Source organism: Salmo salar, chromosome ssa20 (assembly GCF_905237065.1).
Source record: "Salmo salar chromosome ssa20, Ssal_v3.1, whole genome shotgun sequence".
NCBI lineage: Eukaryota > Metazoa > Chordata > Actinopteri > Salmoniformes > Salmonidae > Salmo > Salmo salar.
Window position 1 is genome coordinate 22,149,854 of NC_059461.1, and position 26,766 is coordinate 22,176,619.

At 42.6% G+C, this 26,766-nt stretch overlaps 1 protein-coding gene across 2 annotated transcripts in view; it reads right to left on the bottom strand.

Moving 5' to 3' along the window:
• Nucleotides 1-2,969: 2,969 nt before the first annotated feature.
• glt1d1 (glycosyltransferase 1 domain containing 1) overlaps nucleotides 2,970-26,766 on the bottom strand; it is a 42,065-nt gene continuing 18,268 nt past the window's right edge. For both annotated transcript variants that reach the window (XM_045703083.1, XM_014160266.2), the window contains exons 7-12: nucleotides 18,803-18,901; nucleotides 18,545-18,594; nucleotides 7,804-7,847; nucleotides 6,592-6,712; nucleotides 5,991-6,089; nucleotides 2,970-4,061 (exon numbers count right to left, since the gene is read on the bottom strand). In XM_045703083.1, the coding sequence (XP_045559039.1) occupies nucleotides 3,915-4,061; nucleotides 5,991-6,089; nucleotides 6,592-6,712; nucleotides 7,804-7,847; nucleotides 18,545-18,594; nucleotides 18,803-18,901 (560 nt within the window). In that variant the 3' untranslated portion in view covers nucleotides 2,970-3,914. The remainder of the gene's footprint in view (nucleotides 4,062-5,990; nucleotides 6,090-6,591; nucleotides 6,713-7,803; nucleotides 7,848-18,544; nucleotides 18,595-18,802; nucleotides 18,902-26,766) is intronic.

The window sequence follows — 26,766 nt, forward strand, 5'->3', positions numbered from 1 at the left end:
TAATTTAATTTAAATTAAGTGGAAACAACGTTGATTCAACCAGTGTGTGCCCAGTGGGGTGTGATCGCTCATCTCAATATCTGCGGTGTTGCTCGTGGCAATGTCATTTCGCTGAGTCTGCCTTTAAAGCTTGAGAGCTAGAAAATATTTGTAAAAAATTCAGAAATGATACCTGATCATTAAAGCTATTTATCCCTTTATGGACGCAAGCACCTCTTTAGGCCTTTCCCACTGGGCACAAACTGGTTGCATCAATGTTGTTTCAAGGTAATGTGTATTGTGACATGGAATCTATGTGGAAAATACATGGATTTGAAAAAAGTCATATGTAAACAGTTGTTTTGAGGGTGGAATTTCAACCACAGGATTATGTCATCATTGTTGCCAATTTTCAACATACACCAACCGTGTATAAAATATGTTGAATTTGTACCTTTGAAACAACGTCAGATCTTCAACATTATATCCACTATCAGAAAAAGAACTATAGGCTGGGCAGCACCTCTTACTGGAGAGTTGATCTATCTATAGCTATTCATTTGGTCTCCAATCCAGGGTTTTAACCAAGCTCAGCCCTGCTTAGCTTTGATATGTCACTGACTACTACCAATATGCTATCGTGAGAATGATTGTTGAGATCTCTTAATAATTAAATATATCCACTGTTGTTATCAAAGTCATTCCAAAGGGTAGGTTTAACAGAGTAAATTAAATGTAACCATACTTTATAAGTCATATAGCATCAATGATACAATTTGGGCCAATACATATAGCAGTCATCAACAGATATTGTTTCAATTTAACCCAGGGTTCAACAAAATATAGACAAAACATATAGGCCTAGGGTTTCAAGCTTTGGTTGATTTCAAATGTAATCTTCAAGTTAATCATTAACATTTTGGATTCACGCCTCCATCTCAACCAAAAATACTAAAAAGTTTGAATGTTTTCCTTTTGTAAGTAGCACTTATTTTGCTGATGGCTACTTTATTGAGCAAAAATCGATTTACTATGACTTGAGAAATATGGTTGTCCCACCTAGCTATCTTACGATGAATGCACCAACTGTAAGTCACTCTGGATAAGAGCATCTGCTAAATGACTGAAATGTAAAGGACTAAATCAAATCAAACTTTGTTTAACCCCTGGTCGGGCTCCGTCCCGCATATCCAGCGAAAAATCCTATCGGCATTAGCATAACGAAATGTAATATATTGTTTTTTTCAAATATAGGACTATGTTATATCGTTTTATAGATACACTTCTCCTGAATCGAACCACGTTGTCCGATTTCAAAAAGGCTTTACAGCAAAAGCAAAACATTAGATTATGTTAGAGGAGTATATCGTAAAAGTAGCCACATAGCCATTTTCCGACCAACCACATGCATCACAAATAACCAAAAAACAGCTAAATGCAGCACTAACCTTTGACAATCTTCATCAGATGAGACCCCTAGGACATCATGTTACACAATACATGCATTCTTTTGTTCGATAAAGTTCATATTTATATATAAAAACAGCATTTTACATCGGCTCGTAACGTTGACTAACTATTTTCCCTCAAATGCATCCGGTGAAACAGCGCTACAATTTACTAAATTACTATTCGAAAACACAAATGTAATATTGTCATTCTAAGATTTATAGATTAATATCTCTTGAAAGCACCTGTAATGCCAGATTTAAAAATAACTTTACTGGGTAATCACACTTTGCGATAAAAGGGGATGCGATACTCAGAAAATAGGCTACCGTTACAGGTCAGCGCCATCTTGGAACAATCGCATATCAAATCTAGTCTTGTATACTATTGTCAATAATCCGTTACCTTTGATTATCTTCATCAGAAAGCACTTCTAGGAATCCCAGGTCCACAACAAATGTATTTTCGTTCGAAAAAGTTAATCCTTTATGTTCCAATAGCTTGTTCTTGTTAGCGCGTTCTGAAGGCTGCACCAAAAGTTCCGTCGTGCTCGGGAGTCCACTTTCGAAAAAAAGCATTTTTTTTCAATTTAGGTTCGTTCAAACATGTCAAACGTTGTATAACATAAATCTTTAGGGCCTTTTTCAACCAGAGCTCCAATAAGATTCAAGGGGGACGATTGCATTGTGTTTCAAAATGTTTCGAAAGGGGAGGGTAGCCAGGGGCGCCGGCGTCATAATGGTGATGGCCCTCTCCGTGTGACCACGTTCCACTGCGTCTTATTCATTCAGTTTTCACAGTAGAAGGCTCAAATCACTTTGTAAAGACTGGGGACATCTAGTGGAAGCAATAGGAAGTGCTCAATGAACCATTGCTCACTGTGTGATTTACAGGCAAACTGATGAAGTTGAGTCCGCAATTCAGAATTCCACTTCCTGTTACGATCGGTCTCGGGGTTTTGACTGCCATATGAGTTCTGTTATACTCACAGACACTATTCAACCAGTTTTAGAAACTTTAGGGTGTTTTCTATCCACAAGTATTAATTATATGCATATCCTAGCTTCTGAGTTTGAGTAGGAGGCCGTTTAAAATGGGCACAATTTTTTTTCAAAGATCGCTGTAGCGCCCCCTATCCTAGGCGAACGACAAGAGGTTAAAGTGCATTTCAAGTTTGATTAGATTTAATAGTATTCTTTAAACGTAGATTTTTTGTTGATGTCTAGACGTGAAGCCAACATATCAATTATTAATTTGTAGACAAACTGGATGGTCCTTGCTATCCGGGATCCTTGGAACATCCCAACCCCATTGAAGTTGAAATGTAAAATGGTTAAAGAGGGACAGCCTTTGAAATGCAACAAATCCCTTTAAAAACATGGCATCGATATGAGTCAGAAAGTTATTCTAGTGTCAAAATCCAATAAAAATAATAAATAGGATCATTTTGACCATTAAGTCAGTCTCGTCTGGAACATCGGTGCGTCAAAATGGTTGGAAGTTGGGTTATCGGTGCGTCAAAATGGTTGGAAGTTGGGTTATCGGTGCGTCAAACGGTTGGAAGTTGGGTTATCGGTGCGTCAAAACGGTTGGAAGTTGTGTTATCGGTGCGTCAAAACGGTTGGAAGTTGGGTTATCGGTGCGTCAAAACGGTTGGAAGTTGGGTTATCGGTGCGTCAAAACGGTTGGAAGTTGGGTTATCGGTGCGTCAAAACGGTTGGAAGTTGGGTTATCGGTGCGTCAAAACGGTTGGAAGTTGGGTTATCGGTGCGTCAAAACGGTTGGAAGTTGGGTTATCGGTGCGTCAAAACGGTTGGAAGTTGGGTTTTGATTTGACAATGCCCATTTTTCCATTAATATGGGATGAACAGCTGCGGTGAATGCTCTCTATCCAATAGCATAGACAGTGAGACAGACCTGCCCCGCGGCTCCGACTTTGTTTACATGAGACAACACATTGCCCATTTTATTTTTATTTAAGACTGCACCAAACACCTTAGTTAGATGTAAAATTGAACAGATAAAACATCCTCGGCAAAAACGTCAAAATGAATGAAAGATTTCTGGAGTTATCTTAGATTCATTCTGGGGATTTTGAGGAAATGTCTCATGAGGGACAAGGATCATTAACCAAACTGAATCGGTCAGGAAACATACCTCCAAGACTGAAATCTTGTTTTTCTAATGAGCAACAGAAAAACATGTGCCAATCGGCGTGTTCAGTGGCTCTTTAAGGTACGGGTTAAGGTTAGGGTAAATGTTATGGCTAGGTAACGGTTAAGGTTAGGGTAGGTATGTCCCAAGGATCCATGATAGCACTAACCCAAACTGGATATGGATTTGTATCTTCTGCTTGTGTAGTTCCGTCAACTTAGGACTCTATTCAACCGGTATTGATGAATCGTATACAGATTGAATGGAGCCCTTGGAGTTGTTCCTGAGAGAAAGGAAGGTTGAGACAGAGGATCTGGTTATTCTGTGCAGCCTTAGTGTAGTGTGTCCACCAGCCTCTGGTAAGCCTCCCTCTCATGGTCCAGGCTGTGGTGCTCCTCAACGTAGCGCTTCCCGTTCGCCACCACACGTTCCCGCAGCTCCCCGTCTACCAGCAGCCTCTGAGATACACGCACAAATTCCTGGAAGAGGTGGGGCAAGGACAATCAATGCTTCAGAACTTACTGAATGAAGCATACATCTGTACTAGTATTTTACCCCAAAAGAAAAATTCTACTTGTTAACATTTTTTCAAATTTAACAAGCCTCTAAGAACCAATTAAAGCAGTGAGTTAATGAGGTGTAACCAACCACAGCAGTGAATGACATGAGGGAGTGTTGCTATTCTGACTTGTAAACACTCATTGAATGTGCTCTGCCTTGCTAATTGATGGAGACATCTGTGACCGGTTTCAAATAGGCAGGTGCAATGGCCCTTTCCAACCTACTCTGATGGCTGCTGCTTCCTATTTGCTTATGAAGGGAGTGGAACACAAACAGTGTCTGTCTGCTGCTATTTAATGGCTCTGCCACACCAGCTGTCAGGATGAGATGGGGAGAAATATATCAAGCAATTACAAAATGAGTAATGACATTCTCCCTGAGCGCTGGTGGGAATGTTTGGAGCCCATAAGGTCCTTCTTGAATTCTGGCAGTTCTTTTAGTGGCCTGGGAGGCTGTAACCAGGGCTGTAATAACACAGAATCACACAGCCTTTCAGTGAGGGCTCTAGCACAGCATCCAAGATCTCCTGGAGCAGAGAGCCTTGTGGGTAAACAGAGCTGCAGCCAACGCCAGAGCATCAGGCCGTTTCACTTCACTCAAGTGATGTGACCATGTTTGGAGTGCCTCTTCACTTGAGATTAAGCCATATGAGAGAGCCATGAAGTCCCAGCAAAACCACTAAAAGTCAAGTTATTCTATAATCAATGGACTCCATAAAAAATATACTACAGTCGTTCTGAAAATTCCATACTGGTTATAGTGCTACAGGCATTCAAGTGCTTGATCTTTTGACAGCCTTTGTATTACATTTTCAATACTCTTGAGGAGTTATGTAGAGTATCAAATGAAAAAGGCACCACCACAAACGGATGAATGGCCAATAACACATTATCAGCCCTGGGAAAGGCTTGTGCAACATGTACATTATCCTGTGTGAAAAAGTTGTGTCACCCAGAGAGAGTTTCAGTTGAAACAGCTGAAGCTGTTAGCTTTAAGCCATGATTTAGCTAACCCTCGTCTCTTCAGCCTACTGTGTGAGGTTCCCCCTTGGAGGGATTTCTCCACGGCTCAGCTGAGCACACGTGACACGACCTCCCCTGGAGAGAAGAGGACTGACTTATCTCTCGGCATCACAGCAGCATTACGCTAATGTCACCCTGCTGCCTGCCACGATACCATGCCGAGGACGTACCCCCTGCCGGCTGACACCTACCGCTGCTCTCACATAAAACCTCTCTGAGCAGTTAGTTAAAGTGACCCTCCAAGGACCTCTCGCTTTCTCCACATGCCTGGTAGCTGCCGTGTACCATTATACAGTTCACTGGATACGGTTGTATCTTGACTCTTTCCCCTGAGGTCTACATTCTCACTAAAGTCTAGGCCCCTAGGACATGTTGAATCCCTTTTACTGACTTACGCACCACCAAACTATTATGTCATTTTCAGTTGTTATTTTAAGCCTTACAAAAAACAACAGCATAAAGAGTGTGTCTAGCACAGTAGGTTAATACTCAGAAACAGCAGGCTGTGTCAGGGGAAAGACAGTCGCATTCCGTGGTCCTTTGTAGCTCAGTTGGTAGAGTATGGCGCTTTTAATGCCAGAGTTGTGGGTTTGATTCCCGGGACCACCCATACGTAAAATGTATGCACGCATGACTAAGTTGCTTTAGATAAAAGTGTCTGCTAAGTGGCATATTATTATTTTAAGTGGGTCTGATACACCTCAGTTGTAGGCTCAGTTACGTTGCTACTGCTGGTGGCTGTCTTTCTTCTGCATCAGCCTCTTACACAGTGGATATGAAAGCCATCTTACAGCTTTGACTGGTAACCACGGGAAGGGTTCTTACCTGAGGGGACGAGTAGAGCAGACCAGTGACCTCATGTTGCACCACCGCTGTGTTGCCTGGGATGTCACGAGCCACCACCGGTACCTCCAGATCCATTGCCTGAACACAATACATGACACAGACATAGCTACATCAAACTCCACACACACGTGACTAGCTGGCATCTTCTAGCCCTTAATTTACTTTACTTGTTGGTATCCCCTTGGGACTTAACAGTCATTCATTCAGGTAATACGTCATCAGCAGGTTGTGGAAGTGAAACATGCTAATCAGTGTTTAAGCCTTCTGTGGATTGTTTTAATCTACAGTGTTTAAAATAGATTAACAGGTTTACATCCAATTCTGGAAAGATAGTATGACAAGCTAGTCATTCTCATAATTGCTCTGGTACAAATAATAAAAAGGTTCCCAGGGTGGAATATTGGTGCCTTGAAAGAGATGCATGTGACACCAACATATTTTATTCTGAGCTGAATTAAAAATATACATTGTGATATATTTTGTGGGCGGGGCATGCCAGTGGAAATAATGACAATGATGACTGTAATGATAAAAAGATGATTGCTGACTTTGCCCGATTTAGTGATCCCTCACCCCTCACCTCTAAAATGGCAGCGGACATCCCCTCGGAGACTGAACTGTTAACCAGGGCAGCTGACCTCCTCATAGCAGCATGGAGCTCCTCTTGGCTTCTCTCCTGGGCCAGGTAAACGCCTGCTGACCTTGAGAAACACAGCAGTAGCAGCACTCTGCATGACACAGGGCTCACCACAGGGCTCACCACAGGGCGCACACAGCTGTGAATGATGGGCAGGAGTAACAGGTGCAGGGCATGACGCACAGACCGCTGGCGCCACGATGCAGTATGATTGACATGACATGCTCTGAAAGTACATGAAGTCCTAACCAGAGAGAGACAGGGCTGTTTCCTGACTGTCTGAAACCACATTGACCAGGAGGTGAATCCCTTTGGTTATTATCTCTCAGATCTGAGCCATGCCTCTGTCTGGGGGTGGAAAGATAACAAGCTAGACTACATATTTTTAATTTACATTCTGCTAACTCTACTGAAGACATAAGCAAAGTTAGTTTACATGCTCTCTTGGGCCACATGGGATAAAGCGTTAGATAAACCAGGTGTCTTTTGAATTTCTCACAAGAGCGATAGGGTCCAGATCAGTTTGGCAGATCTTTAGTCAGCAACAATGCAGGGTCCAGATCAGTTTGACAGATCTTTAGTCAGCGATAACACAGGGTCCAGATCAGTTTGGCAGATCTTTAGTCAGCGATAACACAGGGTCCAGATCAGTTTGGCAGATCTTTAGTCAGCGATAACACAGGGTCCAGATCAGTTTGGCAGATCTTTAGTCAGCGATAACACAGGGTCCAGATCAGTTTGGCAGATATTTAGTCAGCGATAACACAGGGTCCAGATCAGTTTGGCAGATCTTTAGTCAGCGATAACACAGGGTCCAGATCAGTTTGGCAGATCTTTAGTCAGCGATAACACAGGGTCCAGATCAGTTTGGCAGATCTTTAGTCAGCGATAACACAGGGTCCAGATCAGTTTGGCAGATCTTTAGTCAGCGATAACACAGGGTCCAGATCAGTTTGACAGATCTTTAGTCAGCGATAATGCAGGGTCCAGATCAGTTTGGCAGATCTTTAGTCAGCGATAATGCAGGGTCCAGATCAGTTTGGTAGATCTTTAGTCAGCGATAATGCAGGGTCCAGATCAGTTTGGCAGATCTTTAGTCAGCGATAATGTTCTACTAAACTAATAACCATGAAAGAAAAGTTTGAAAGGTTTTACCTTTTACTGATTGCTTCTACTTCTTCAGTAAACACAGGATCAATCTAAGAGAAGAATCAGTGAAAACAACTACTTTAAAATACACACACATACAGTTGAAGTGGGAAGTTTACATACACCTTAGCCAAATACATTTAAACTCAATTTTTCACAATTCCTGACATTAAATTCTAGTAAAAATTCCCTGTCTTAGGTCAGTTAGGATCACTTTATTTTAAGAATGTGAAATGTCAGAATAATAGTAGAATAAATTATTTATTTCTTTCATCACATTCCCAGTGGGTCAGAAGTTTAACATACACTCAATTAGTATTTGGTAGCATTGCCTTTAAATTGTTTAACTTGGGTCAAACGTTTCAGGTAGCCTTCCACAAGCTTCCCACAATAAGTTGGGTGAATTTTGGCCCATTACTCCTGACAGAGCTGGTGTAACTGAGTCAGGTTTGTAGGCATCCTTGCTCGCACACGCTTTTTCAGATCTGCCCACACATTTTCTATAGGATTGAGGTCAGGGCGTTGTGATGGCCACTCCAATACCTTGACTTTGTTGTCCTTAAGCCATTTTGCCACAACTTTGGAAGTATGCTTGGGGTCATTGTCCATTTGGAAGACACATTTGCGTCCAAGCTTTAACTTCCTGACTGATGTCTTGAGATATTGCTTCAATATATCCACATACTTTTCCTGCCTCGTGATGCCATCTATTTTGTGATGTGCACCAGTCCCTCCTGCAGCAAAGCACCCCCACAACATGATGCTACCACCCCCATGCCTCACAGTTGGGATGGTGTTCTTTGGCTTGCAAGCCTCCCCTTTTTTCCTCCAAACATAACGATGGTCATTATGACCAAACAGATCTATTTTTGTTTCATCAGACAAGAGGACATTTCTCAAAAAAGTACGATCTTTGTCCCTATGTGCAGTTGCAAACCGTAGTCTGGCTTTTTTATGGCGGTTTTGGAGCAGTGGCTTCTTCCTTGCTGACCGGCCTTGGTCCTTTGCTGTTGTTCTGGGATTGATTTGCACTTTTCGCACCAAAGTACGTTCATCTCTAGGAGACAGAACGCATCTCCTTCCTGAGCGGTATGACAGCTCCGTGGTCCCATGGTGTTTATACTTGTGTACTATTGTTTGGCTTCCCTGTGGCTCAGTTGGTAGAGCATGGTGTGTGCAATGCCAGGGTTGTGGGTTCGATTCCCATGGGGGTCCAGTACAAAAAATACAAAAAATAATAAAAAAATGGCATGAAATGAATTGAAATGTATGTATTCACTACTGTAAGTTGCTCTGGATAAGAGCATCTGCTAAATGACTAAAATGTAAAAATGTTGTACAGATGAACGTGGTACCTTCAGGCATTTGGAAATTGCTCCCAAGGATGAACCAGACTTGTGGAGGTCTACAATTTTTTTTCTGAGGTCTTGGCTGATTTATTTTGATTTTCCCATGATGTCAAGCCAAGATGCACTGAGTTTGAAGGTAAGCCTTGAAATACATCCACAGGTACACCTCCAATTGATTGAAATTATGTCAGTTAGCCCATCAGAAGCTTCTAAAGCCAGGACATAATTTTCTGGAATTGTCCAAGCTGTTTAAAAGCACAGTCAATTTAGCGTATGTAAACTTCTGACACACTGGAATTGTGTTACAGTAAATTACAAGTGAAATAACCTGTCTAAACAATTGTTGGAAAAATGACTTGTGTCATGCAAAGTAGATGTCCTAACCAACTTGCCAAAACTATAGTTTGTTAACAGGAAATGTGTGGAGTGGTTGAAAAACAAGTTTTAATGACTCCAACCTTAGTGTATGTAACCTTCCGACTTAAACTGAATATATATATATATATATATATATACATACACACACACACACACACACAAATATATATACATCTGTTGGTAAAAAGTGTATGTTCCACTCAAAGGACATTAGACTTTATGCTGTTTAACTACACTGAACAAAAATATGAACGCAACATGCAACCATTTCAAACATTTTACTGAGTCACAGGTCATAAGGAAATCAGTCAATTGAAAAAAAATAGGGGTGTGGATCAGAACTAGTGAGTATTTGGTGTGACCACCATTTGTCTCATGCAGCACGACATCTCCTTCATATTGAGTTGATCAGGCTGTTGATTGTGGCCTGTGGAAGGTTGTCCAACTCCTCTTCAATGGCTGTGCGAAGTTGCTGGATATTGGTGTGAACTGGAACACTGTCGTACACGTCGATCCAGAGAATCCCAAACATGCTCAATGGGTGACATGTCTGGTGAGTATACAGGCCATGGAAGAACTGGGGAATGTTCAGCTTCCAAAAATTGTGTACAGATCCTTGCGGCATGGGGCCGTGTATTATCATCCTGAAGCATGAGGTGATGGCAGTGGATGAATGGCACGACAATGGGCCTCAGCATCTCATCACGGTATCTCTTGCCATCGATAAAATGCAATTGCGTTCGTTGTCCATGGCTTATGCCTGTCCATACCATAACCCTACCGGCACCATTGGGCACTTTGTTCAATGTTGACATCAGCAAACCGCTCACCCACACAACACCATATACGCTGTCTTCCATCTGCCCGGTACAGTTGAAACCGGGATTCATCTGTTACGAGCACACTTCTCCAACGTGCCAGTGGCCATCGAAGGTGAGCATTTAACCATTGAAGTTGGTTACGATGCCGAACTGCAGTTAGTTCAAGACCCTGGTGAGAACGACGAGCATGGAGATGGGCTTCCCTGAGACGGTTCTTCGATTGTGCAAACCCACCGTTTCATCAGCGGTCCGGGTGGCTGGTCTCAGATGATCCCGCAGGTGAAGAAGCCGGATGTAGAGGTCCTGTGCTGGCATGGTTACACGTGGTCTGCGGTTGTGAGACCGGTTGGACATACTGCCAAATTCCTGTAGTCAGCATGTCAATTGCACTCTGTGGCTTTGTTTTGTGTGACAAAACTGCACATTTTAGAGTGGCCTTTTATTGTCCCCAGCTCAAGGTGCACCTGTTTAATGATCATGCTTCTTGATATGCCACAACTTTCAGGTGGATGGATTATCTTGGCAAAGGAGAAATGCTCACTAACAGGGATGTAAGGAAATTGGTGCACATTTTAGAGAAATAAGCTTTTTGTGAATATGGAACATTTCTGGGATCTTTTATTTCAGCTCATGAAACATAGGACCAACACTTTACATGTTGCGTTTATATTTTTGTTCACTATATTTAATGAGCTTGAGCATTCGTTTCTATTTCAAGAATGTATTGAAATATACAATGCCTTCAGAAAGTATTTACACCCCTTGACTTTTTCTAGTTTGTGTTGTGTTACAGCCTGAATTGGCCAACACACAATACCCCATAATATCAAAGTGGAAATTTTACAAATTAATCAAAAATGAAAAGCTGAAATAGGTATTCAACCCATTTGTCACGGCAAGCCTAAATATGTTCAGGATTAAAAATGTGCTTAACAAGTCACATAAGTTGCATGGACTCACTCTGTGTGCAATAGTAGTGTTTAACATGATTTTTGAATGACTACCTCATCTCTGTACCCCATACATACAATTATCTGTAAGGTCCCTCAGTCGAGCAGTAACTTTCAAACACAGATTCAACCAAAGACCAGGGAGGTTTTGGCTTGGTTACTGGATCGAATCCCCAAGCTGACAAGGTAAAAATCTGTCGTTCTGCACCTGGGCAAGACAGTTAACCCACTGTTCCCCGGGCACCGAAGACGTGGCCGTCGATTAAGGCAGCCCCCCCACCTCTCTGATTCAGAGGGGTTGGGTTAAATGCAGAATATACATTTCAGTTGAAGGCATTCAGTTGTACAACTGACTAGGTATCCCCTTTCCCTTTTCCAGTGCCTCACAAAGAAGAAGGGTACCTACTGGTAGATGGGTAAAAAATAAATAAAGCAGACACTGAATATCCCTTTGAGCATGGTGAAGTTATTAATTACACTTTAGATGGTGTATCAATACACCCAGTCACTACAAAGATAAAGGCACCTTCCTAACTCAGTTGCCGGAGAGGAAGGAAACCACCCTGGGATTTCACCATGAGGCCAATGGTGACTTTAAAAAACAGTTACTGCGTTTAATGGCTGTGATAGGAGAAAACTGAAGATGGATCAACAACATTGTACTGTAGTTACTTCACATTACTAACTTAATTGACACACTGAAATGAAGGAAGCATGTACAGAATAAAAATATTCCAAAACATGCATCCTGTTTGCAACAAGGCAATAAAGTAATACTGCAAAATAAATCCTGAATATGAAAGAGTTATGTTAAGGGAATTACTGAGTAGCACTCTTCATATATTCAAGCAGAGTTGTGGCTGCATCATGTTATGGGTATGCTTGTAATCGATGTGGTCTGAGGAATTTCAGGGTAAAAAATAAACAGAATGGAGCTAAGAACAAGCAAAATTCTAGAGGAAAACCTGGTTAAGTCTGCTTTCCACCAGACACTGGGATATGAATTCACCTTTCAGCAGGACAATAACCTTAAACACAAGACCAAATCCCCACTGGAGTTGTTCCCAAGTGGCCGAGTTACAGTTGACTTAAACATGCTTGAAAATCTATGGCAATGATTAACAACCAATTTGACAGAGCTTGAATAATTATTTAAAGAATAAAATGGGCAAATATTGTACAATCTAGGTGTGCAAAGCTCTTGGAGACTTACCCAGAAAGACTCACAGACTCACTGCCAAAGGTGATTGTAACATGTAATGACTCAGGGGTGTTTTTATTCTGTACATGATTGTAAAATGTATTGACTCCTGAATTTATTTGAGCTTGCCATAAGAAAGGGGTTGAATACTCATTGACTCTTGATTTTTTTTACTAATTTGTAAACATTTCTAAAAACATTATTCCACTTTGACATTATGTAGTATTGTGTGTAGGCCAGTGACTAAATCTTTTAAATATTCAGGCTGTAAGGGAGTGAACATTATTTATAATAAGGGTTACATGAAGTAGGCTGTCATTGTAAATAAGAATTTGTTCTTAACTGACTTGCCTAGTTAAATAAAAACATTTTAAAAAATCAGACCTTTCTGAAATGAAAATTGATGGCCCTCCTTCCAGCAAAATATATTTGACCTAACCCCCCCCTGAACACCCCCCCTCCCAAAAAAGTGACCCTCCCCTATACCCAAAATAATAATTAAAACAAAATGGATAGCAGAGAACATGTCTACCGTTTACCCTCAATTCTTGGACAGACCAGAGCCGTAGATATGCAGTTCTAGGAACTGTTTTTCGTCCTGTAAGCATTACATGGCAACACAGGAAGGGCTGCGGGCCAGGTTGTGGGTTCGCAGACCATCGTGGACAAGAGTAGGGGTGGAAAGATCTCCTTCATAGTAAACACAATGCATGAACCTATCATCGTATTTGGAAGTCTGAGAAAATAAAATAATCTTTAAAACATTTCATGCAATTCTACGTCATTTTACGCATTAGCAGAATATTATTTAATACCACACAAATTACCGAAATGACAAGCTAAGAATGGACAGAGAGATAGGCCTGTGTTCATCTTATATTGTTCCAATGCCAAATAAGTGTCTTGTTTGCAACAAAACTGTCCCTGTTTGCAAATACTTAGGAATCTGAGCATGGTATTTTCAAAAGTTAGGCCTATCTTCCACCCCCCCCCAGACTGAGTAGGCCTACCGATGCAGAAAAATGTAAGCTTTAACTGCTAGCTACTCTTCTTCTGTTGCTTAACCCAAGTGTTTCCCTAAAAGCTGTTTGGGTTTAAACATATTCTATTGTACCAAAAGTGAACAGCTTAATCAATTGATAGAATTGAATTACTTCCCAAGCAAAGTATCCTCAGCTATAGAAGGTTGTAGCTTCTGAATGTCAAAGAAGAAAAACAAGGATATCCTCATATGCAACGGAGTCACATTTTCCTGGGTATTTTACAGCTTGTTTCTAGCATCACGGACCAAAGCGCTGTTATACTGTAGATCACTTTATATAATCGGATCCTTTTCATTTTCTTTAAAATCTTAAGCTAACAAGGGGTAGGCCTGTGCTTTTTGCCATTTTCTTCAATAAAAAGGTAGGCCCATGGCATACCCTCTCATACTCCCTCAATTTGAGCCTTGGTTTTAACTTAACAGACATTCACTGACACAGAGGTAGGCTATTTAAAGAGTGCATTGTGGGTGCATTGCTGCTGCTTCAAGTTTCAGCATGACAATTAAAGTTACTCGAATCTGGCTTATTGTCAATAACTCTGATATATACACACATCATGGGCAAGAAACATTGTTTTTCATAAAATCATTTATAGTAGTAGCTAGCTATCCAAGTTGTCCTCCGGTCCTCCTTTTCATCTGCGCTCTCCTTCTCAAACTGAACAGAACATAGGCTAGTCCGCGTGCAAGACAGTGAATTTTTGGGATGAAGCGTAATCAAAATACAATTCAGAAGAAGCCTTTGACTCTCCTTCTGAAAATGCCACTGTAGGCCTACACAGCATTGGTTAGGCAACAAAAGGTTTTGATCAGCAAGAGCAGAGCAGGCCGGGGCTCAGGGTTGAAATATCCATTGCAGTGTGTAATGCAGCCTAGTTTTATTTACAGCATCCCAGCAGCTATCTTAGAAATATAACTTTACTCTGTGCTTCTCCAAGCATACACTTCGTAGCCTATAGTGCATTTGATTGAGACCACACTACAGTGGCAAGAAAAAGTATGTGAACCCTTTCGAATGACCTTGTTTTCTCCATAAATTGGTCAAACAATTTGATCTAATCTTCATCTAAGTCATAACAATAGACAAACACAGTCTGCTTAAACTAATAACACACAAACAATTATACGTTTTCATGTCTTTATTGAACACACCGTGTAAACATTCACAGTGTAGGGTGTTAAAAGTATGTGAACCCTTGGATTTAATAACTGGTTGACACTCTTTTGGCAGCAATAACCTCAACCAAACGTTTTCTGTAGTTGCGGATCAGACCTGCACAACGGTCAGGAGGAATTTTGGACCATTCCTCTTTACAAAAACTGTTTCAGTTCAGCAATATTCTTAGGATCACTGGTGTGAACAGCTCTCGACGTCATGCCACAACATTTTAAAATCAACTGACTGGGCCACTCCAGAAAGCGTAATTTCTTCTGTTGATTTACTTCTGTGTTTTGGGTCGTTGTCCTGTTGCATCAGCCAACTTCTGTTGAGCTTCAATCGGCGGACAGATAGCCTTACATTCTTCTGCAAAATGTTTTGATAAACTTGGGAATTCATTTTTCCGTCGATGATAGCAAGCTGTCCAGGCCCTGAGGCAGCTTAGCAGCCCCAAACCATGATGCTCCCTCCAACATACTTTACAGTTGGGATGAGGTTTTGATGTTGGTGTGCTGTGCCTTTTTTTCTCCACACATAGTGTTGTGTGTTCCTTCCAAACAACTCAACAGAATATTGTGCCAGAAGTGCTGTGGAACATCCAGGTTCTCTTTTGCGAACTTCAGACGTGCAGCAATGTTTTTGTTGGACAGCAGTGGCTTCTCCGTGGTGTCCTCCCATGAACACCATTCTTGTTTAGTGTTTTACGTATCGTAGACTCGTCAACAGAGATGTTAGCATGTTCCAGAGATTTCTGTAAGTCTTTAGCTGACACTCTAGGATTCTTCTTAACCTCATTGAGCATTCTGTGCTGTGCTCTTGCAGTCATCTTTGCAGGATGGCCACTCCTAGGGAGAGTAGCAACAGTGCTGAACTTTCTCCATCTTTAGACAAGTTGTCTTACCGTGGCCTGATGAACACCAAGGCTTTCAGAGATACTTTTGTAACCCTTTCCAGCTTTATGCAAGTCAACAATTCTTAATCTTAGGTCTTCTGAGATCTCTTGCTCAAGGCATGGTTCACATCAGGCAATGCTTCTTGTGAATAGCAAACTCAAAAATTTTGTGAGCGTTTTTTATAGGGCAAGGCAGCTCTAACCAACATCTCCAATCTCGTCTCATTGATTGGACTCCAGGTTAGCTGACTCCTGACTCCAATTAGCATTTGGAGAAGTCATTAGCCTAGGGGTTCACATACTTTTTCCAACCTACACTGTGAATATTTAAATGATGTATTCAATATAGACAAGAAAAATACAATAATTTGTGTGTTATTAGTTTAACCACACTATGTTTGTTTATTGTTGTGACTTAGATGCAGATCAGATCAAATTTGATGACCAATTTATGCAGAAATCCAGGTAATTCCAAAGGGTTCACATACTTTTGCTTGCCACTGTAAATAGTCTATAGGCGCACTTGATATTGCACCCCCAGCAGAGCATCAGAGATGAGGGGTGGCATCGGGCACACATCGATATATAGCCTAAAACAGAGAAATATAGACATTTCATCAATTACAAATTACATGACCCTCCACTGAACTAGATTAAAAAAAATACTAAAGCCTCCACTTAACTGAAATTGAAAAACCATGACCCTCCCCCATTTTCCTCCAGGTAACCATTCTGTAAATTTCGATCCATCCCTAACATAACAAAAAGTGGAAAAAGTAAAGGTTTGTCAATACTTTCTGAAGGCACTGTATGTAAATGAGATATTTCTGTATTTCAATACATTTGTCAAAATTTCTAAAAACATGTTTTCACTTTGTCATTATAGGGTAGTGTGTGTAGATGGGTGAGAAAGAACATCTATTTAATCCATTTTGAATTCAGGCTGTAACACAACAAAATGTGGAATAATTCTCAAGGGGTGTAAATATTTTCTGAAGGCTCTGTACCTCTACCCTCCATGACATACGACAGCCATACCTTAATCATGACCATACATGATACAACAATGTTACAGCTTATCATTTCTATCATGCCCAAATCATTATCTGAAAATCCTGTATTTTCAGAGATTGGGGTCAGGATGGGGTGGGTGCCCAATCTGATTAATTGCGCTGTGGGATTTGCGTGCATTAGCTGGCCCACCGCAAAGTCCTAGCATCATAGCAATTTAGGTCAAAGATGCTGCACGCAAGTTGCTGTTTCATTTTTGGGGTTTTATTGTCATGCTTATCGCTTTTCAGAATTTAAATGCAATATTTAATGCGCATTTGTGTTTCACATGCAAATAATCTTACTTGAGAATACTCAACATCCAGAAACAAAGCTAGGATTTACAAAGATAAAAAAGGGTCAGGGAGACAATATAAGTATGAAATCAGTGATTGCTAGTTCTTGATATTGTACTGACACAGAGATCAATAAATGAAGGGATTACTGGTAATATAATGAATTTAACAAACTAGACAGAATAACAGAACCTGTGTGAAATTGTTTGGAGAGAGACATCATACCTTCATATCTTCCCTTAAACAACTACATTATCTTGCGTTTAATAATTAGCAATACATCTCCAGCTTACTGTTAATTTAACGTAGGAAGGATGGATATTTTGTTGCCTTCATATCTTAGCGAACACAAATACATTTGAGCACAGACACCACTGTTTCATTTGATGTCGTCTACATTAAATCACTAAAAGGCTCTGCTTTCACTGAATCTTCTTATCAAACAACACAAACCATAGCAGAGCAGGAAGAACATGTAAAACATCAGCCTAGACAGTGTGCCCCTGGCCAATTCTACTCAAAGACGCCTTTGAACAATGCAAAAACACAACATACCTTTAATGATACTGCCGTTTGAGAGACAGTTAATCACTTAAAATAACATTTGAGTCGGAAAAAAATATATATAAAAAAATATTATTTGACGGCGTGATTAAAGCAGCCTGTGGGAGGAGGCCCACACAGAATCAATAGGAAAATGCCAATGGCGGAGAACACACAGAAAAAGAGAGAAGGAGTAAAAGCAACAAGGTGGCCATTGACAGCTAAGATACAGCCTTTCTTTGGCAGCACTTCTCAGAAGATCATTACTCATCCACGGAAAGTAGACTACAATCAAATCAGTGGAAAACGTTTGTGTTTTAGTGCTAGAGGTGAGACCACCTTCTTCCTGCTACTATGCAGTAATGGTGATGTCATCGGGCATTCTGGCACTACTCTTTTTGACCAGGTTTTATCAACTATCATGTCAATGCAACACAGAGACTTTGAAAAATAGCAACAAAAGAATCACGACAGTGAAAGTGCATTTTGAAATCAATGCTATTTCATAAGCTGGTCATAATAATTGTAAATATAATATAGAAATTAATAATTGTTTTGAAATTACTGCCCTCTGTTAACACACAATATGTGACAGAGAGAGAGACATCAGTGGCCTGATCCCATGCTGGCCTCTATGACACCGGGGCCCAGTGGAGTGTGACCGTACACCTGGCAGGGTGGAAACCCCTGGGTGGCCCAGACTAGCCCAGCAGATGTCTTGGTGCTGGGGCTCGTCCAGCGTCTGCACTGCAGCAGCACAGTGGGCTGGCTGCTATGAGAGAACAGGAAGGCAGAGAGTCGGGTGGGTGGGGCCAGCCCAGCACTGAAACTGTAACTCCCACTGGCTCCTAAGTCTGCGGCTAGCGAGCCGCTCGTTATTCCAGCTTATGCCGGCTAATGCTGTTATCTCTGCTACATCCAATTAGAGGAACCTTTGACCTACCTCCGGAGGCAGGTTGCTGGCCATGCACTGATCTGCTTTAACAGACATATGCAGACAGTAAAGGAGGTAAAGAAGGCTTGACCTCAGCTGTACAATCACCCTGATCCTATTATGGTCACTCACCTTAGGCCCGATGATGATGAGCACTACCAGGGGATTCTCAGTGTGCCACTCTGAAAGACATCAACCAGAGACAGTGACTGACAGCCAACCAGAATTAAATGTACTTTCTCCAAGTGCTTCTGTGTGGCAATACAAATGTAATATTAGCTCAAATACAAGACCAGAGCATGTAATTGTAGCAGGGCTTGTGTCTAGTGAAAGTGATGGCAGAGGATGTAGTTAGCCCCAATATGGTGTCCTAGGGGGTAATCCCTGTACCTGAGAATGCCTCCAGCAGATAGAGAGGATCCTTCACTCTTCTCAGGCCACAGACCAGTAGGAATACATGCAGGTCCTCCACATCCTCCCCACTCACACCTGGGAACAGACAGATAGGCAGGTAGCTAGAGCAGTGTATGACACAGACAGACAGCAGTGTATCACAATCCATTATAATGAACAGGGAAACTACCACAGCAGATAATGACAGCCATTCATCAGCCAATGGGAATGAGGAAGAGACAGCAGTGACTAATGCTCTAACATATCTTTCACATCACAGCAGAAACATTGACGGCGAACAGAAGCGGTGGTTTATTGAAAAGCATTGGGAAGTTGTACTGTAAACTGAGTCATACAGACAGATCAGTTTCAATGAAATGTGCAATACAGCAGCTGGGAGTCACATGGGTGCATTTCTAAATTGAAATTGACTGACTCAATATCAGACTAACCACATCGGTGTTTTTATACTGTAGAAGCAACATTAATTGAGAGACAGACAAACTAAATATGTTATTTTCTCAGATCATCCACCTTCTATGCCCCCCCTCCCCCAGATTAGTGAGGGACTGGCTAGCTGCAGTGGGACTGGACCTCCTTGCCAGCTACACCTGACCTGCCAAGAAGATCAAAACACAATCTCCCCAGCTAACCCTGCCCCTAATAACACACTTTGTTCTACTAGGCACAGCAGTGTGACTCACTGTCAACAGTATGACACTCCTAGTGGCATCACCCACCTGTCATTCAACGTAATAGAAGGGACCAGCAGAGGTGGAAATACTGCTACAGTAAGTATGATCTGCAGGATAGTGGAGAGGTTGCAGGGGTGTTGGTAGGGGGTTACAGCTGTGTCAAGGTGTAGGTAGGGAGTTACAGCTGTGTCAAGGTGTAGGTAGGGGAGTTACAGCTGTGTCAAGGTGTAGGTAGGGGAGTTACAGCTGTGTCAAGGTGTAGGTAGGGGGTTACAGCTGTGTCAAGGTGTAGGTAGGGAGTTACAGCTGTGTCAAGGTGTAGGTAGGGAGTTACAGCTGTGTCAAGGTGTAGGTAGGGAGTTACAGCTGTGTCAAGGTGTAGGTAGGGAGTTACAGCTGTGTCAAGGTGTAGGTAGGGAGTTACAGCTGTGTCAAGGTGTAGGTAGGGAGTTACAGCTGTGTCAAGGTGTAGGTAGGGAGTTACAGCTGTGTCAAGGTGTAGGTAGGGAGTTACAGCTGTGTCAAGGTGTAGGTAGGGGGTTACAGCTGTGTCAAGGTGTAGGTAGGGAGTTACAGCTGTGTCAAGGTGTAGGTAGGGAGTTACAGCTGTGTCAAGGTGTAGGTAGGGAGTTACAGCTGTGTCAAGGTGTAGGTAGGGGAGTTACAGCTGTGTCAAGGTGTAGGTAGGGAGTTACAGCTGTGTCAAGGTGTAGGTAGGGAGTTACAGCTGTGTCAAGGTGTAGGTAGGGAGTTACAGCTGTGTCAAGGTGTAGGTAGGGAGTTACAGCTGTGTCAAGGTGTAGGTAGGGAGTTACAGCTGTGTCAAGGTCTAAGTAGGGAGTTACAGCTGTGTCAAGGTGTAGGTAGGGAGTTACAGCTGTGTCAAGGTGTAGGTAGGGAGTTACAGCTGTGTCAAGGTGTAGGTAGGGAGTTACAGCTGTGTCAAGGTGTAGGTAGGGAGTTACAGCTGTGTCAAGGTCTAAGTAGGGAGTTACAGCTGTGTCAAGGTGTAGGTAGGGAGTTACAGCTGTGTCAAGGTGTAGGTAGGGGGTTACAGCTGTGTCAAGGTCTAAGTAGGGAGTTACAGCTGTGTCAAGGTGTAGGTAGGGAGTTACAGCTGTGTCAAGGTGTAGGTAGGGGGTTACAGCTGTGTCAAGGTCTAAGTAGGGAGTTACAGCTGTGTCAAGGTGTAGGTAGGGGGTTACAGCTGTGTCAAGGTGTAGGTAGGGAGTTACAGCTGTGTGTAGGTAGGGAGTTACAGCTGTGTCAAGGTGGGTTACAGCTGTGTCAAGGTGGGTTACAGCTGTGTCAAGGTGGGTTACAGCTGTGTGTAGGTAGGGGGTTACAGCTGTGTCAAGGTGGGTTACAGCTGTGTGTAGGTAGGGGGTTACAGCTGTGTCAAGGTGGGTTACAGCTGTGTGTAGGTACGGGGTTACAGCTGTGTCAAGGTGGGTTACAGCTGTGTGTAGGTAGGGGGTTACAGCTGTGTCAAGGTGGGTTACAGCTGTGTGTAGGTCGGGGGTTACAGCTGTGTCAAGGTGGGTTACATCTGTGTGTAGGTAGGGGGTTACAGCTGTGTCAAGGTGGGTTACAGCTGTGTGTAGGTAGGGGGTTACAGCTGTGTCAAGGTGGGTTACAGCTGTGTGTAGGTAGGGGGTTACAGCTGTGTCAAGGTGGGTTACAGCTGTGTGTAGGTAGGGAGTTACAGCTGTGTGTAGGTAGGGGGTTACAGCTGTGTGTAGGTAGGGAGTTACAGCTGTGTGTAGGTAGGGGTTACAGCTGTGTGTAGGTAGGGAGTTACAGCTGTGTGTAGGTAGGGGGTTACAGCTGTGTGTAGGTAGGGAGTTACAGCTGTGTCAAGGTGGGTTACAGCTGTGTGTAGGTAGGGGGTTACAGCTGTGTGTTGGTAGGGAGTTACAGCTGTGTGTAGGTAGGGGGTTACAGCTGTGTGTAGGTAGGGGGTTACAGCTGTGTGTAGGTAGGGGGTTACAGCTGTGTGTAGGTAGGGAGTTACAGCTGTGTCAAGGTGGGTTACAGCTGTGTCAAGGTGGGTTACAGCTGTGTGTAGGTAGGGGGTTACAGCTGTGTCAAGGTCTGAATGAATATGGAGGCATGTGGAAAGATTATACCACTATCTATTGTTACAGGCACTCAGGATACAACTGAGAGTGCCCTTACCGGAGACAACCCATAGAAAATCACAGAATTCCATTTCTGTGTCAAAGTATTTTGGAATTCTTTCCAACTTCTAAGAATAATAGGAGGTTTAATAATGACCCTTACTTTAGCTGATGGTTCATGTGCTGTGCATCACAGATTTAAACTCATCCTATTATGGCTGCTTAATATAAGCGCTCAAGTAAACAATAACATATACAGACAGCTTCTTGGAATGAAACAGGGGTGATACAATTACTTTAAAAGGTCTACAATTATGAAGTGTGTTAGCAATCTGGCCAACCAGCAATTAATGACATAGTTTACAAAAGTGGCAACTACAGCAACTAAAAAGGGTTGACCATAGGGAAAAAAATAATACAGGTTGTCAACAAACCAGGACTATGTTAGACCAACATGCAACTGATGCATTAAAGTAACCAGAGCCTTCTCACGTTAGGTCGGGCAACAATTCTAACTTAAGAGTCTGTAAATCAACATTAGTCTCTGACATTGTGTAATTGTCATTGACCTAACAGGTGCCGTCAGCACACCCAGAAAAATCTGACTGATAGCCATTACACAATGGAGGATAATACTATGTACTATTATTACCTATGTCTAATTGTCTACAATTGTTTGATTGGCATGGTCAGTAAATTAGACTTAAAATCATGTATACTTGTCTATATTTTCTAATTTAGAAAATAATAATAATAATAATAATAATAATAATAATAATATGGATATTAGATAATAATAGCTACCAATCAATTCGTAACAAATCTCTACCTCAATTACACATACTATACATACCCACGCTTGACGTGGACTCTAGAAAATATAATCCCACTCACAAGCAAATAAAATTGCTTGCACACACACAGAGCCTGTAAACATGTGACAGTGCTGCAGTGGCAGACAGTGAAATCCCTTCCTGACAGATAAGGCCAGCTCAGGAGGATAAGGCAGCCCTTTAATACTATTGGAGCATCTTAAAATGACAGCGCACAGAGTGTGTGACAGTCAGGCCACTGACCCCAGGTCTGCTGGAGCGTAGGGAGGAAGCAAGCACTTGAATCCCAGCCTAAACCAATACAAAATAAAATACAAAAACACTGCACTGTTCACAAAGGGATGATTAAAGACATAAGCAGCACCAGGTGAGGTAGGGAACGGGGCCCTACTGTATCACAGCTTCTATTAATATAAAACAAAGCAGTAAAAAAGATGTGGAGCCCTTTGGGGTATTGGTTACTTTTGTGAGATCAGCAAAATCTCCCATCCACCCCATACAGGCTATGCAGCATAAGACTCTGCAGCGCAGACATGGAAACCTGATACTTCAGCATTCCCTGTTTTCCCCTTCCGTCCTCTCTTAACCAACAGCCCTATAGGACTTGGAGGAATACCACAACTAGGAACCTGTTTTTGTGACTTCCTTACCTGCCTTGTGAAATGTCCACATGTCTATGATGCAATAGAGAAATAATACAATTATGTTTAATTTAAACTGAATTTCCTCGCACCAATTCAGGGGCGGACAAAGGGTGTCAGTTAGGATGCAACCTTTTCACGACTTCAGATCTAAATGGAGACAGAGGAAGAATGGAGGAGTGCTGGAAAAATAGTTCACAGGCCTGTCAAAGTGGGCAAAAGAATCCAATACAAATAGAGAAAATAAAACCCTCTGGAGACTTAGAAACAATTCATCTTTCTTGAGGGGAGAAACTGAATTGGACAAATTGTCTGTTTTGCCAGCAGCATTTGTTTTTTTGCCTGTCTCCTGTCCCTTATATCGCAGAAACACTTTTTTGTTCTTCTGCCTTTGATTTTGAGGGGCACATTGCATAGCTCCCTGTCATTGTTGAGTGTGTGTGTGTTCCGTGGCTCCTGTCAGTACGTCTGGAGACCGCCACAGTGTAAAACATACTGAACACAGAGGCTAAATAAGAGCTTCTGAAACACTGCAGCTTTCAAACTTAATTTAAACGGAATTTAGGGAAAACCATAGGGAGTTAGACTTGGGACTGCCATCACCACTAAGGATATTCCTAACGACTGCAATGAAATCTACTATTCCTACACACTTCGGCAGCACTAGAGAAAATAAACACGATATTGTTTATAATTGTGGCCTCTTTCAGCTTAACTAATGCCGCACACCCCATGCCTTTCTAGAAGAGACGGTGTAGTTTAGTTATGCCTCTAGAGGAGGTTGGTGCCAGCGTATTCCCTCTGGACAGACTCAGAAACCCCCTTCCCTACAGTGCAAAACCTGCCCTACCTCAGAAGACCCCTGCCTATACCCGGCCCTCACCCCCTCCCCTAAACTCTCACTGGTCACCATAGCAGCACCCACCTGTAGCACGCGCTCCAGCAGGTATATCTCTCTGGTTACCCCCAAAGCCAACTCCTCCTTTGGCCGTCTCTCCTTCCAATTCTCTGCTGCCAATGACTGAAACGAACTACAAAAATCTTTGAAACTGGAAACACTTATCTCCCTCACTAGCTTTAAGCACCAGCTATCAGAGCAGCTCACAGATCACTGCACCTATACATTGCCCATCTATAATTTAGCCCATACATCTACCTCTTCCCCTACTGTATTTATTTATTTTGCTCCTTTGCACCCCATTATTTCTATTGCTACTTTGCACTTTCTTCCACTACAAATCTACCATTCCAGTGTTTTACTTTCTATATTGTATTTACTTTGCCACCATGGCCTTTTTTGCCTTTACCTCCCTTATATCACCTCATTTGCTCACATTATATATATATATATATATATATATAACCAACAGCCCTACTTTGGTGGCAAAGTAAATACAATATAGCAAGTAAAACACTGGAATGGTAGATTTGTAGGTTCCTAGTTGTGAGAATATATATATATATATATATAATAGCCAGCAGCATACCACCCTGCATCCCACTGCTGGCTTGCTTCTGAAGCTAAGCAGCGTTGGTCATGATCAGTCCCTGGATGGGAGACCAGATGCTGTTGGAAGTGGTGTTGGAGGGCCAGTAGGAGGCACTCTTTCCTCTGGTCTAAAAAAATATCCCAATGCCCCAGGGCATTGGGATATGTGTAGGGTGCTGTCTTTTGGATGGGACATGAAATGGGTATCCTGACTCTCTGAGGTCATTAAAGATCCCATTGCACTTTTTGTAAGAGTAGGGGTGTTAACCCCGGTGTCCTGGCTAAATTCCCAATCTGCCCCTAATACCATCACGGCCATCTAATCATCCCCGGCTTACAATTGGCTCATTCATCCCCCTCCTCTCCACTGTAACTATTCCCCAGGTTGTTGCTGTAAATGAATGTGTTCTCAGTCAACTTACCTGGTAAAATAAATACTTATTTTTCTACTGTATTATTGACTGTATGTTTGTTTTACTCCATGTGTAACTGTGTTGTTGTATGTGTCAAACTGCTTTGCTTTATCTTGGCCAGGTCGCAATTGTAAATGAGAACTTGTTCTCAACTGGTTCTCAACTGGTTAAATAAAAGGTGAAAAAAAAAATATATAAATAAAAACCCTCCGTGATCCCCCAGGGCTGTCTGTCACTCACCAGCCTGCTGTCATTGGCCCTGCACCTGCCTACACCCTCAACCCCACAGCGCACACAGCAGTGGGGCAACACTCTACTGATACTCTGCCTTTGATGGAGCTGCAGCCTCAGGATCTTCCTAACACTACACTCTCTGCCCTTGGCTGTTTCACCACAACCAAAGGGTAATACAGAGAGAAGCAACTTCAATCAGGCAGCTGGGTTGACTGGGCCTCTCATGTTCCACTGAGGAGGTACACTACATGACCAAAAGTCATGCTCGGCGAACATCTCATTCCAAAATCATGGGCATTAATATGGAGTTGGTCCCCCCTTTGCTGCTATAACGGCCTTCACTCTTCTGGAAAGGCTTTCCACTAGATGTTGGAACATTGCTGTGGGGACTTGCTTCCATTCAGCCACAAGAGCATTAGTGAGGTCGGACACTGATGTTGGGCGATTAGGCCTGGCTCACAGTCGGTGTTCCAATTCAGCCCAAAGGTGTTCGGTGGAGTTGAGGTCAGGGCTCTGTGCAGGCCAGTCAAGTTCTTCCACACCTATCTCGATAAACCATTTCTGTATGGACCTCGCTTTGGGCACGGGGGCAGTGTCATGCTGAAACAGGAAAGGGCCTTCCCCAAACTGTTGGCACAAAGGTGGAAGCACAGAATCGTCTAGAATGTCATTGTATGCTGTAGCATTAAGATTTTCCTTCACTGGAACTAAGGGGCCCGGACCATGAAAAACAGCTCCAGACTAATATTCCTCCTCCACCAAAATTTACAATTGGCAGTATGCATTGGGGCAGGTAGCGTTCTCCTGGCATCCGCCAAATCCAGATTAGTCCGTCGGACTGCCAGATGTAGAAAAGTGATTAATCACTCCAGAGAACGCGTTTCCAACGGCGATGAGCTTTACACCACTCCAGCCAATACTTGGCATTGTGCATGGTGATCTTAGGCTTGTGTGAGGCTGCTCGGTCAACAAAACATTTCGTGAAGCTCCCAATGAACAGTTCTTGTACGGACATTGCTTCCAGAGGCAGTTTGGAATGCGGTAGTGAGTGTTGCAACCGAGGACAAACGATTTTTACATGCTACACGCTTCAGCATTCGGCAGGCCCGTTCTGTGAGTTTGTGAGGCCTACCACTTCGCGGTTGAGCTGTTGTTGCTCCTAGACGTTTCCACTTCACAATAACAGCACTTACAATTGACCGGGGCAGCTCTAGCAGGGCAGAAATTTGACAAACTGACTTGCTGGAAAGGTGGCATCCTTTGACGGTGCCACGTTGAAAGTCACTGAGCTCCTCAGTAAGGCCAGTCTTCTGCCAATGTTTGTCTATGGAGATTGCATGGCAGTGTGCTCTATTTTATAAACCTGACAGCAACGGGTGTCGCTGAAATAGCCAAATCCACTAATTTGAAGGGGGGTCCACATACACTATATGTACAAAAGTATCTTGGAGCGCGCTCACTGGGCCATGACTCTCCCTTCGATTAACATTCTACCCTCAAAGCCCCCCCACACACATTTTGAGCTGAAAATGGCCT